General features: G+C 40.1%; 2 protein-coding genes across 4 annotated transcripts in view; both read left to right on the top strand.

Moving 5' to 3' along the window:
• Positions 1 to 9,613, top strand: part of arhgef3 (Rho guanine nucleotide exchange factor (GEF) 3) — a 24,907-nt gene extending 15,294 nt beyond the window's left edge. The window contains exons 2-10 of one of the 3 annotated variants that reach the window (XM_035661820.1): positions 363 to 470; positions 1,093 to 1,344; positions 1,808 to 1,870; positions 1,991 to 2,087; positions 2,416 to 2,492; positions 2,852 to 3,109; positions 3,301 to 3,471; positions 3,736 to 3,925; positions 4,251 to 9,613. In XM_035661820.1, the coding sequence (XP_035517713.1) occupies positions 363 to 470; positions 1,093 to 1,344; positions 1,808 to 1,870; positions 1,991 to 2,087; positions 2,416 to 2,492; positions 2,852 to 3,109; positions 3,301 to 3,471; positions 3,736 to 3,925; positions 4,251 to 5,071 (2,037 nt within the window). In that variant the 3' untranslated portion in view covers positions 5,072 to 9,613. The remainder of the gene's footprint in view (positions 1 to 362; positions 471 to 1,092; positions 1,345 to 1,807; positions 1,871 to 1,990; positions 2,088 to 2,415; positions 2,493 to 2,851; positions 3,110 to 3,300; positions 3,472 to 3,735; positions 3,926 to 4,250) is intronic. The other 2 variants (XM_035661822.1, XM_035661821.1) reach the window with 2 other exon arrangements.
• Positions 9,614 to 11,003: 1,390 nt separating this feature from the next.
• Positions 11,004 to 12,225, top strand: part of tasora (transcription activation suppressor a) — a 21,497-nt gene continuing 20,275 nt past the window's right edge. The window contains exon 1 of the mRNA XM_035661792.1: positions 11,004 to 11,499. Coding sequence (XP_035517685.1) covers positions 11,226 to 11,499 — 274 coding nt within the window. The 5' untranslated portion in view covers positions 11,004 to 11,225. The remainder of the gene's footprint in view (positions 11,500 to 12,225) is intronic.

Raw genomic sequence — 12,225 nt, 5'->3', positions numbered from 1 at the left:
CAACCAATCAGATCAATTAACCATCGTAGTCAAACTCTTACCAAAGCCAGTTGGGAGAAGAGAGAAAACATATTTTCCTACAAAAAAAGCCTTTTTGAAATGTGAAATGTGTCCAGTGAAATATCTCAAAATCTACCTGATGGGTTGGACACCTTATTTTTTTTTTTTTACCCCGACCTGAACTGACCTTTGTGAGCTCTGCCAGTGGCTGCAAATAAAGATGACAAAGAAAAGAAATCCTGTGTTTGGACTTTTTTACGGGGGTGGTGGTGCATCACTGTCTGCAAGTGTCTCTGTTGGTATAATCGCTGGGGTTGAGCAAAAGTCTGAAATATTTAAATTCTTTGATTTTTCTCCTCCAGGAGCCCAGCACCAAGCGCAGCAAAGTTGTATCCAGGGTGACGTCTCTGGCCAGCCTGCTGCCGCCCGTCAAGACAGCACCGCTGAAGAGGATCAGTCAAACACTACAGGTGAACCACCAGACATCTTTTTTTATTTAGTCAATTAATTGCATAATTGCACGTTCTAATCTGTGTTCCCAGTTGACAGCAGTACTACAATACCCATGAGCCTCCGCCACCATTGCTATGGAGAGGGAGGTGCGAATCAGAACCATAGTTCAATATGATAATTCAAAATGCTTTGCTGTTGAATTTGTGAACAGAACACAGCAATATAGCTGCTGATTTCATAATGAATTGACCCACAATTCAAAAGTGAACTGATTTTGCTGCAAATTGTAAAGTCAGTTTGCTAAACATTATGATCTTTATGACATTTTAATCAAAGAACCAGATATTTTCTAACACAATGGTTCATCTTTTGAACGGATGATCCAGGAGAGATTCATGCCAATCCAAGTGCTCCAACTGTGAGACTTGTAACATTGTCTTTGGGACAAACTAATGGGACTTTTACTTCTGGAACCAGGGATGCTCAAACTAGCTCTTCCCACCAAGCAACTCTATGCTACAGATACTGAACATATGTCAGATTGTTGCTCTGACAATCAGCAGTAAAAAAGAAAACATATCTGAAATAAATATTGATATCATTCTGTATTTTTCAACTGGTTTATCCATTTCTCTGCAGCGTTCCATCAGTTTTCGTAATGAGAGTCAGCTGGAGAGAGCCGCTCATAATCCTCCCTCCTCCTCAACAATGAAGACGCGGATTATCTCAGCAACGGTCTCTAACCCTTCCTCCTCCATGACTGCCACACGGGTTTCCACAGCAACTGCCCAAGCCGCCAAGCGCCGGGACAGCAAGCTTTGGAGTGAGACGTTTGACGTCCGACTGGGAGCGACGCAACCTCTGAGCCCAAAAGAGATAAAACGACAAGAGGTGAGAGACACACTGCTGCTGCTGGACTGGAGGATTTTTCTTTTATGTGCCACAACAATTTCTCTCATAGGGCTGTCTGGGGTCTCTTATGTTGGATCCAAACGTCCAATGACTAAAATCCTTTATCTGGTAAAAAAATACAGTTAAAAAATTACCAAAATCTGTAGTGTATCATAAAAATGTGGCTTAAAACCGGATAAAAAGTGAATTTATGACAGCTTCACTTTTTATCTTTTTTTATGAGTGAGATTTAAATGACCACACAAAACAACCAACTTTTCAAAATACACTTAAAAATATAAAAAAATACATTTTCATCCTAATCCATCAGTGGCGGAAAAAGTTGACTCTCCATTTTACACTACAAAATAGCTAAATCTATATTCTTTCAACCTCATCAAACTCAAATCTCATCCATCTCTTAACACTTATAGTTTCTCAAACTCTCTCTCTCTTCCTGCAGGCTATATTTGAGTTGGCTCAGGGCGAGCAAGACTTGGTGGAGGATCTCAAGTTGGCTAAGAAGGTAAAACAAAAACCTTTATTTTTTCCTTGTAGAACTGACTTCCTCCTGTATTTATTCTACAGGATTCTCATGTGTGCGTATGTGTGTGTGTGTGTGTGTGTGTGTGTGTGTGCGCTGCAGGCCTACCATGACCCGATGCTGAAGCTGTCAATCATGACTGAGCAGGAGCTGAACCAGATCTTTGGCACTCTGGACTCACTGATACCCCTGCATGAAGGTAAGTCCAAAGGTCACAGGTAGCAGAGGGCTTTTCAGACAGGCCCCCTTTGTGTTAATCTGTCTCATGTCTGAATAAGCACCCTGGTCTCTTTCACATATCAGTGTCAAAAGTCACAGCAGTAATCGGACATGTTTGTTCATTGCGGTATCAATATGTAATTGTATGGTATCCAATTGGCACTAGTATTGGAAAATGTCAGACAATACCAGCCCTATTAGGCTCATGGTGTTGTTGTAGCTCATGCTGTAGCTGTGTCAATATTTCTGGGTGGCACTAAAAAGTGTTGCCATTGTATCTAATTTCTAAACTGTCTGTCTCTCCTCAGACCTACTGAGTCGCCTCAGAGACGCTAGAAAACCTGACGGGTCCACAGAACATGTGGGACACATCCTGACTGACTGGGTACGTGGTTAAAGGTTAAACTGGTTAAAGGACCAGTGTGTAGGATTTAGTGGCATCTAGTAGTTAAGTTGCAGATCACAATTCCTTTCTATGGTTGCTGCAAAACACATGAAAAATGGGAACACCCCTAACTAGAGGTAACAAAAACATAACCATTCCTATATCCAGGTGTTTATCCACTAATGAAAACTAAATGCCAATAGATCATCCTAAATGTTACACACTGGACCTTTAACTTAACATCATGAGAATAATTACAGTTCATGCCATTTATTCTTAAGTGCTCAAGACAAATGTTTGACATTTCCTTGTCTCCTACACTCTGTAGCAACCAGGTCTCTGTTTCTGTGTCCCTGCAGCTGCCCTGTCTCTCCTCCTACACGCCGTACTGCAGTAACCAGGTGCAGGCCAAGGCCTTGTTGGACCAAAAGAAGCAGGATCGGCGGGTTCAGGACTTCTTGCAGCGCTGTCTCCAGTCCCCCTTTAGCAGGAAGTTGGACCTGTGGAACTTCCTGGACATTCCCCGCAGCCGACTGGTAAAATACCCGCTGCTGCTCCGGGAGATCCTGAAGCACACGCCCAACGACCACCCAGACCGGCAGCACCTGGACGAGGCGGTGAGGAAAACCAACAATAAGATACTATACACCTTTGTTACACAAGCCTGGTTCACCCCGCTGTCAGACTTAGTTAGCAGGAAATAACATGATTAGTGTTCACTCAGTTGTTACATTAAATAAAGAGAAAACAGATCAGATTATATAAAATGTATATGGATGGGGTTAGATCTTGTCTGTATGGTCTACAGATGCTGATGGTTCAGAGCGTGGTGGCGGACATCAACAGGCGGACGGGGGAGTCGGAGTGTCAGTACTACAAGGACCGTCTGTTGTACGCGGAGGACGGACAGAAGGATGAACTCATTGACCGGTCCAAGACCCTCAGCTGCCATGGAGAACTGAAGAACAACAGAGGACTCGTAAGTAGATTTCTACAGTTTTATACCCACCGACCCCCAACCTTTTAATTTATACAGCAATAGTTGCTAGTTTGGATCCTGTGGAGGCCTGTGCTTTGTAATGTGACTGTTGGTTCTTTAAAGATTAATAAATATAAAATATATTATTTTTATAAATATTTATGAGTCACTCCGGTCATAACAGTTTTGTGTAAAAAAACAAAACAAATTTAGAAACCTGATATAGGAATCCCCAAGTGAAGAATAATGTCTCTGTCTTTGCAGAAGCTCCACGTATTTCTGTTCCAGGACGTCCTGGTCATCACCAGGTCCGTCTCGCTGAACGACCAGCCTGTCACCTACCAGCTCTGCCGCCAGCCAATCCCAATCCGACAGCTGGACCTGGAGGACCTATCAGACGGAGAGATGAGAGTGGGCGGGTCCATCAGAGGAGCCTTCAGCAACAATGAGCGGAGTCAGTACATTTTATTTTGTTTAGGAAATCAGGATCAGTTTGCAGGCATTCACTTTTTTATATTTTTTATATTGTCTGTTGTAAAACAATTACTGTGTCACAGTTCCATACTATATACCATATACACTTTACTATAATATATACACTGTATGGCCAAAAGTACTTTAGTGTTTAGTGCCGGTTTAGTATTTTACTTTCTGAGTCAACGAATATTCAATACTTCCAAATTACAAAATACAAATTTAAAACTTATTGGCACAGATGTTTGACCATAATAACCACCCATGTCTCTTTCTGTCCCTCTCACCCTCTCTCCTCCTCACAGCAAAGAACTTCTTCCGGGTTTCCTACCGTACTGGAGGTCAGCTGCAGAGCCACTGCTTCCAGGCCAGTGACGCTTTCAACAAACAACAGTGGATCAACTGCATCCGACAAGCCAAGGAAGCTGCAGCACTGACTGGAGACCAGCCGCCACAGACAGGACAATGTCTGGAGACAGAGCTGGGTGGACAGATAGAGCTGGGTGGACAGACAGAGCTGGGTGGACAGATAGAGCTGGGTGGAAAGACAGAGCTGGGTGGACAGACAGAGCTGGGTGGACAGATAGGGCTGCTTGGTGAGACAGGTCTGAGTTTGCGCAGTGATTCAGGTATTGAAGTTGAAAAGGGGATGTGGGGGGAGGTGGAAACAGGGCTGCGTTTGGAAGGAGAGGTAGGTCTGAGTGCAGAGAAAGATCCCAGTTTGGGTGAAGAGGTTGGGGTGACGGGTAGGGAGGTAGAGACAGGTTTGGGTGTGGATGATGGGATGAGTTTGGAATTAGATGGAGAAAAAGGGACAGACGGTGAAATGAGGCCAACGATCAGTGAGACGGGTGTGGAGATGGAGACAGGGCAGGGTGTCTGTGGCGTCACGGGAGCAGAGCCAGGAGCCAGTGCAGACCCGAAGATGGACGCAGGAAAAAGAGAGACTCTCAACGAAGGTGCTAAAAACATTCCCGACCCCCTTATCTCCTCTGCTTCTCCTTGTCAAGAGGAGGGGGAGGTGATGGAGGAGGAGCGGAGTGGGGTAGAGGAGGGCGAAGAGGTCGGCATGGATACCAGCGATGTTGACTCACTGCAGTGCGAGGAGCTGACCCACAGGTGCTGACCAATCGAATTGAGGACTTGGTGATGATGCAACTGACAAAGACAAAGACAAAAGAATATCACTACAAACTTGTCACTACACATTTAACCAGTGTGTTCTAGAACGCTGCAACTGCTGTATCCTGACTGCTGGTAACCGTGGTAACCACTGTGTTCTAGAATGCCACCCCATTCCATGGAACACTGGCCCCCCACGTGACTGTGCTGACTGCACGGATGTATTAAGACGACTGGATACCGTGTTCAGAGAACGGTGCCAGTGACGTAGTCAAGACCATGTTTCGTCGAGGCAGAGACCAGGACTAGTCTATACCGAGTCAAGCCGGAGTCCAAAGAGGTTCGAGTCCAAGTCAAGAGTCCAAATGAGAGAGACAGAAAAAAAAGAATGCCTTTGTTACTTGCCAGTGAGATGAGTTTTTGCAGCCAGGCATGCAAGAGGCATCGATTGTCAGTGCCCATTCTAGATGGATTTTAAAATTAAACCAATACCTTGTTTTCTGAACAAGCGCGCTTCATCAATGGTTTTGTTTTGAAGGAGGTAGTTGGGAATTGGTAGAGTCCAAGACAAGTCTGAGACACAAAAAAAATATATCTTGAGACCGGACTTGAGCACCGGATGGTGGCCTGTTCATTCTAGTGAAAGTTGCTCACCAGGCACATACTGTAAAAAACATTTTTCAAGGTTTCTCATGCTTTTCTTTTTTTCCCGATAGAGCGACTTCCTGCTGACTTCCCACACATGAATTGATTTACTGGTGTATGTTTATCAGACCCAATGCCTCAAATTCTAATGATTCAAACACTTAAGTTGAAAGAAAAAAATTGATTTATGGCTTCACTGCCTTGTGAATTTATATACAGTATGTGTATAGGAAAAAGTATTTTTCATGTGACCTGCAGTTCCAACTGTAGTCACTGCGTATCAGCCAAACGCTGTTTCCTGGGGGTTTGACCTTTTGTCAGGTTACTATGACTACCGCTGTGTTCCACACAAGTTGACCGTGTTGCCATGGTAATCACAGTTCACCACATTAGAGGGTAAACATATTTCCTAGCTTGTTTGATCCCAGTTTACTTTACCCTGAATTTATATCTTCATAACATTAGCTAACTTACTTTTATTTTGCACTTGACCTGCCTTTGGACAAACTGGTTTGCTGCCAATTGACCCTTCCTAAGTCCCGCCCCTTTTTGCTCTGTGCTCCAATAAGAGTTGAGGAAACCTCGGTCAGAACTTCAGTCAACTTTCTCCTGTATATACATGTGCTAGGCTTGTCTATGTTGAAAAGACAGCCACACTGCTTAATTGTTATTGGAGCACAGAGCAAAAAGGGGTGGGACTTAGGAAGGGTCAATAGTCTTGGCCTTTACAAAAGGTTGTCACCTCTTAATTAATTCAAAACTTTCAGTTGTTTGAGCTGTTTGAGCTGTTAAAGTTACCCTGTGGAGTTTGTGACCAATACTGACACTATGAACAGGTTGTTTGTATCTCATGCTCTATACTTGGATGTGCACTAGGATATACATGGACGTGCACCAATACAATTTCCTGCTGATGGTTTCAAGCTATTCCACTGATTGACAATTGGTGTAGCAAGAATACTGCTAGCTGATGTTTTTAGAGGAAGGAAATACATTCAGAACAAGAAAACACACATTGTGTTTTGGTGAGAAACACTGAAAGTAAAAATAACAAGAAAACTCCCCAGGGCACCTTTAAAAAGCACTGCTCTACCAGTTATTTTAAACAGAAAAGGCACATTTCTTCTATTTGCTGGTTAAGATTTACTGAAAACCTCTGCCACAGTTCTGTTGTAAACAATATCAGCAGCATTCTCAGGTAATTTACACAAAGGTTATAAATAAATATAAATGGCCTTTTGCATTTAAAACACTTCCAATTAATGATAATGAATTATGTCAATGCTAACTCAATGTTAAAAGATATGAAACTGAGGATTGCAAATATCAAGTCTTAAAAGGAAGCTCTAGTATTACGACTACTGGTCATTTATCACCTTGCAGAGATTTTGTAACTTCAGGTTCTGTCAAAAACTATGTCAGCTGGAGTTGCAGCTTTCCAAAACCAATGAAACAGTAATCATCTCAAACTAGCTAAACTAGAATTTTGTATCTATAATTTGGGGGATTTTCGTTCTTCCAGATCTTTTAAAGGATTTCTTGCTTCTCAGCTATCTCTGTAACTTCTAAAACTATCCAAAACTATCTTTAAATGATGTCTTAAAATCAGTTGTCTGAAATGTCTGAAAACACTGGAGAAAAGAGAGCTGTGCACCCAGTTCTGATAGATTATCAAGTTCCAAGACATTTATTAGCCAGTTGGTTTAGATTCACAACGATTTGCTAAAACACAAACAACCAGCCTCTTACAAATAATGTTCATGTGCAAATAGTCTGCATTAGAAAAATAATTTTTAGGGAAAAGTAATGGAGGTGCAGTGATTACAGTATGTGTGATGGCAACGCTCAGTGCAGGAGTGATGAAGGTATTTAACCATGACTATGATTTTTCTTCAAAAGAGCTTTAATTGCCTATTGCCTCAAACCTGCATTAATCAACATTTTTTTGTTGTTTTTTTTTTTAGCTTCTTTCAGGTCCTAGTTTTGGTTTTATGGCACATTTACTGTATGATTCAATACTTGTGTTTTTTTTCTGCGCACCACCTGCCCAGCACCAAACTACAGACAGATAAAGTTAGAGACCAGCTGGTGAATAAAGTGGAACATGTAGCAGCTAAACAGTCAGATATTTTTCTCAGGAGACCAAACCAGAGCTAAAAGAGAGTTAAGATTGGACTGGCATTCATCAGATGGACACAAACGACTCCAATGAGATGGTGTTCTCTGTCTGTGATAAGCATTTTATACAGGGTCTTAAAAAGTTTAAAATCCAATCACCTAAATATGATTTTGACAGGTGTTAAAAAATTGATTGGAATAATGAAGTTGACGTTGCTTGTATGAATGCATTTTTAGTCAATGTGTTTTGGGGAAAACAACAAATATACAATACAAATTTTCCTTCATATTCTTTTACTTTTTTTCTAGTACGGACATAAAATAGGTCTTGAATTGAATTGATAATGGTCTAACATGGTCTTTAAAAGTCTTAAATCTATCCTGTTAAACCCTGTTTATAAAGCGAGATGGCGGTAGCTGTGTATCTGTGAAAAAAAGAAATTCAGTGACTATTTCGCAAACATTTACGATATGAAGAAAAACTTAATTTCTCCATATGGTGTAACTTTTCCTTCAAAACATAATGTGCTAATCCCAAATAGTTGTGCATAAATGTAGGTGATGGCAGACAAGGCTACCAATACAGTATTGTAGTTTACTTAAGGCATTCCAAAAATATTAAATGTTAAATGGATTTTCATCTATCGCCACGGTTTTACCACAAAATCCTGTGAGACTGACACAACCTTCAGCTGCTGTAGGTGTTACTACACACTGCTGCTAAAGGGAAATGTCCAGTGTTTTGTCACGGCAATCAGAGAGGTCCTGGAGGAGGAGCCTGTTGTGTATGTACTGTATGTATGTAAAGAATGTATATTAAGTCTATCTGTATATGAATGTAGGAACAAAGCCAAGCATGTCTGTTATGTCATATATGTGCTGACACATTATGTGAGAAATATGACGTACAATGTCAAGACAATCAGTTTGATGTTATAACGGTTAGGTCGGTTTAGTTGTTGTTGATAGTGTTGGGCAGTAACTCATGGCTAGTAAGAATATTACTTCCCCCAGTAACTAGTAGTGTAACTAATTACTAATAGATTTCAAGTTTCAGTAATTAGTTACAACCTTCCTTTTGTTTCCACCCTCCTACTGATTTAAAATCCAGCAATTCAATCACATCCTTGGATAATTTTTTGTAATTGTGGAGGAAACTAGTTTGGAAGATGGTGACACATACTATATTCAGCTGGAAGTATTCACATTACTTTGATTTTAACAAACAAAACTGAATTTCAATCGACGTAAGTCTGAATTTTGGAGAGAAGGAGTAGCACAAAGGTAATATAACTAGTAACTAATTACTGTTGGCAGGGAGTAATAAGTAAAGTAATCATATTACTTTTTAAAAGAATAATGGGTGATTAAAGATTTTTGAGTAACTAGCCCAATGCTGTTTATGATGATGAAGATTATTAATGGATTAAGGACACCACAATGTTAAGGCTATTAGAAAGTTACCAAATTGTTAAAGAAAGATTATTTGCACATTTCAGAGAAGACTTAAGAGAAAATGTCCCAAATAAAATATGTGACAGTTGCTCTTCATTCTGTTCATGAAACATAAAATGGTAATATTTAGTTGTGGTATCTACTAATGTGTGGATTGTCACAGGATCAAAGCACCAATAAACTGTTGTAAAAGAAACCTGTCGGTGAGTGGGTGGTTACTGGTGATTGCAAAGGAAATGTGGGGATGTTTAAATAAAGACAAAAAAGGTTTTTGCTGTGCACTTTTGTTCGTCTATGAGGTATAACTAGAGGATTAGCTACCATTGATAAACCCCTACCTTCCTTGATGTTATACAGTTTATATAGAATAAAATACTAGCAATAGTATACACAGAAAAAAATCTAGATGTTTTTCTTTATTTTTGACTTGTGTTGCTGTCTGACATTGCTCAGTCTAATTGTTACTGTCAACTGTGCAAAAAATGAAACATTTAATTTAAAAATCAAAGGAATCATAATGAGTTACATTTATTGGCCACATACACAAAATAAGCATAAATAAACAGGCATCAAGCTTAAAAAAATACAGAAACTACAATGTTCAGATATACACAAAGAACAATAGTGCGATGGTGCAAAGGAAGCTGAAAGCTGGTAAACCAAAATTAATCTGTATTTGAACTTCCTGGATTAAAATGATGTGATTTACAAAATTTTAACTAAGAGATTGCTTATAAATAGTATCTCTTTTTTCCCTATTTTACTATTAAACCAGTTTACCCCTTCTTCTTACACAACATCAGCTTTAATTATTTACAGTTGAACATGGGAAGTTTTCATTTTAGAGAAGTAAAAAAGGGATAATTGGTGTGATTGATATGTATATATATATTTCCACACATTCTACCAAGTTAAGTAAAGTCTGCCGTATAGGTTTAATGTATTCCACTTGATCCAAATCCAGAAAAAAAAAAATTTTTGGATAACATATATTTCATGTATTATTTGTATCCATTCACTAATGGTGGGTGGCTCTAATTTTAGCCAATTGTTTGTGACAGCTTTTTTTTTTACTTAATAAGTATTAAAACTAATTTGTTCCTATAAAAATTAGTATAATAAATAAAAGTCATATTTCATAAATTTGACTTTCTGTCGTTTTATTTCTGTCCTTACATTTTTACCAATTTCTTTGCCATTCTACAGAAGCGTATTGCATTCACTTTTGGTTTGTTTTTCTGAGTAATTATTTGTGTTTTTCTGAGTAATTTATTTTTATGGTTGGTTTTTCTGAGTAATTTTTTTCTGGTTTTCTGAATAATTGTTTTTTTTCTGTTTTTCGGACTAATTTTGTTTTCTGAGTTTAGAGAGCATTTGAAACAATAGATAAAAAAATAATACTACACTATAAAAAATTACTCCGTAAAACAGGAAAAAATTACTCAGAAAAACAAGAAAAAAAAAAAGTCAGAAAGTTACTCCGAAAAAACAGAAAAAAAATTACTCAGAAAAACAAACCAAAAAAAAAAGTCAGAAAAACAGAAAAAAATATTTAAAAAAAACAAACCAAAAAAAAAAAATACTCACAAAAACCGCAGTTTTTTTTATTATTTATTTATTTTCAAGTGAACGCAATAAGCTTCCATACTATTCCCTACAAGACTTCTCTATGAACAAATGAACACTGCATAAAAGGATTATTTCCAGAAGATGGCAGTAAAGTAACATTTATTAAAAACCCCGCTGCAGTTGAAATCTACGTGAAGAAGATCAGCGGGTCCCAGGAAGCATGGCGCTGGTTGTGTATCGGCTCGACTCCCTGCGCTGCGGGGTCCGGAGGTAACGGCGGTGTCATCGCGGGGGCTCTAGCCGACGAACAGTGAGTGAGAGGCGGCTTGGAACGAGAGGGCGTCTCCCCTGGTTGTTCCAGAATCCCACCAATGGATGAAAGCCTGTCTCGGAGGGAAGCAGCAGCTCGTCCGAGGCGGGTGTCCACTGCTGCTGCTGCCGAGCTCGGAGCTAACACTAGCCTGCAAGATGGCGAGGTAATCGAGGTACACCCACCCCGAGAAAGTCACCTCGGTCCGGGCAGACTGAGCGCCGCCGGGGGGAAGATGGACCGGAGGAACTCGGTACTTCAGGTGGTCCACCAGAGACATATGCCGAAGGAGCCGCTCAAGTTCCACATACCGAGGAAAACCAAGGAAAAGAAAGGTACGCATCCTTCGTGCAGTTAGATTGTAATATTAGAAAAAGTGAGTTGCATGTGTTAATTCACCGTTATTCTTTAATTTAATTCATCTTTTTTTGTTTACGTCTCGACTCGAAGTTGTCAGTCCCTTTAACGTTCGGGAGTAACGTCAACGGAAAGGATCCTTTGTCGGACAGCTATGCATCCATTATCGGACGCGTTAAATTTTGAGCTGTTCTTGCTATTGAAAGGCCACACAGTCGCTCACATCCACCGTGTGTGTGTGTGTGTGTGTTCAACAGCGCGGTGATATAACGTTATATTCACGACAAGGGACCAAATAAAAAGCCTTTAGTGGAAGCTGTGATGTGTTTGAGGAAGCGGGCTAATGCGAGCTAGCGGTTAGCCCCCTAACGTTAATTACACGCTTATTAGTTGCTCACTTGACGTCTGTTTTTTTTTTTCACTAAACAACTTTTCTTTTTTTTTTAGTTGTGTTTGCAAGTGACTGTGGATATAAACGGGTCCAGCTGCGTCTAAACATCGGTTTTTAACGTTAGCGTTAAGTAACGCAGGGTAACCGCCTCCTCGATTTGTTTACGTTTGCGTGTGTTGCGTAGACATGTACAGTGTTACGTAGACATGCACAGTGCGCATGCCCTGTTGTGATTTATTTGTGTTTATGATTGTCTTTATTTTAAGGTTAAAAGTGTCTAAATCAGCACGTTTGTCCCTTTTTTTTTTTTTTT

Source organism: Morone saxatilis, unplaced genomic scaffold (genome assembly GCF_004916995.1).
Source record: "Morone saxatilis isolate NCDOM2014 unplaced genomic scaffold, NCSU_SB_2.0 Contig18, whole genome shotgun sequence".
Lineage (NCBI taxonomy): Eukaryota > Metazoa > Chordata > Actinopteri > Moronidae > Morone > Morone saxatilis.
This window is presented reverse-complemented; position numbering and strand designations above follow the sequence as displayed.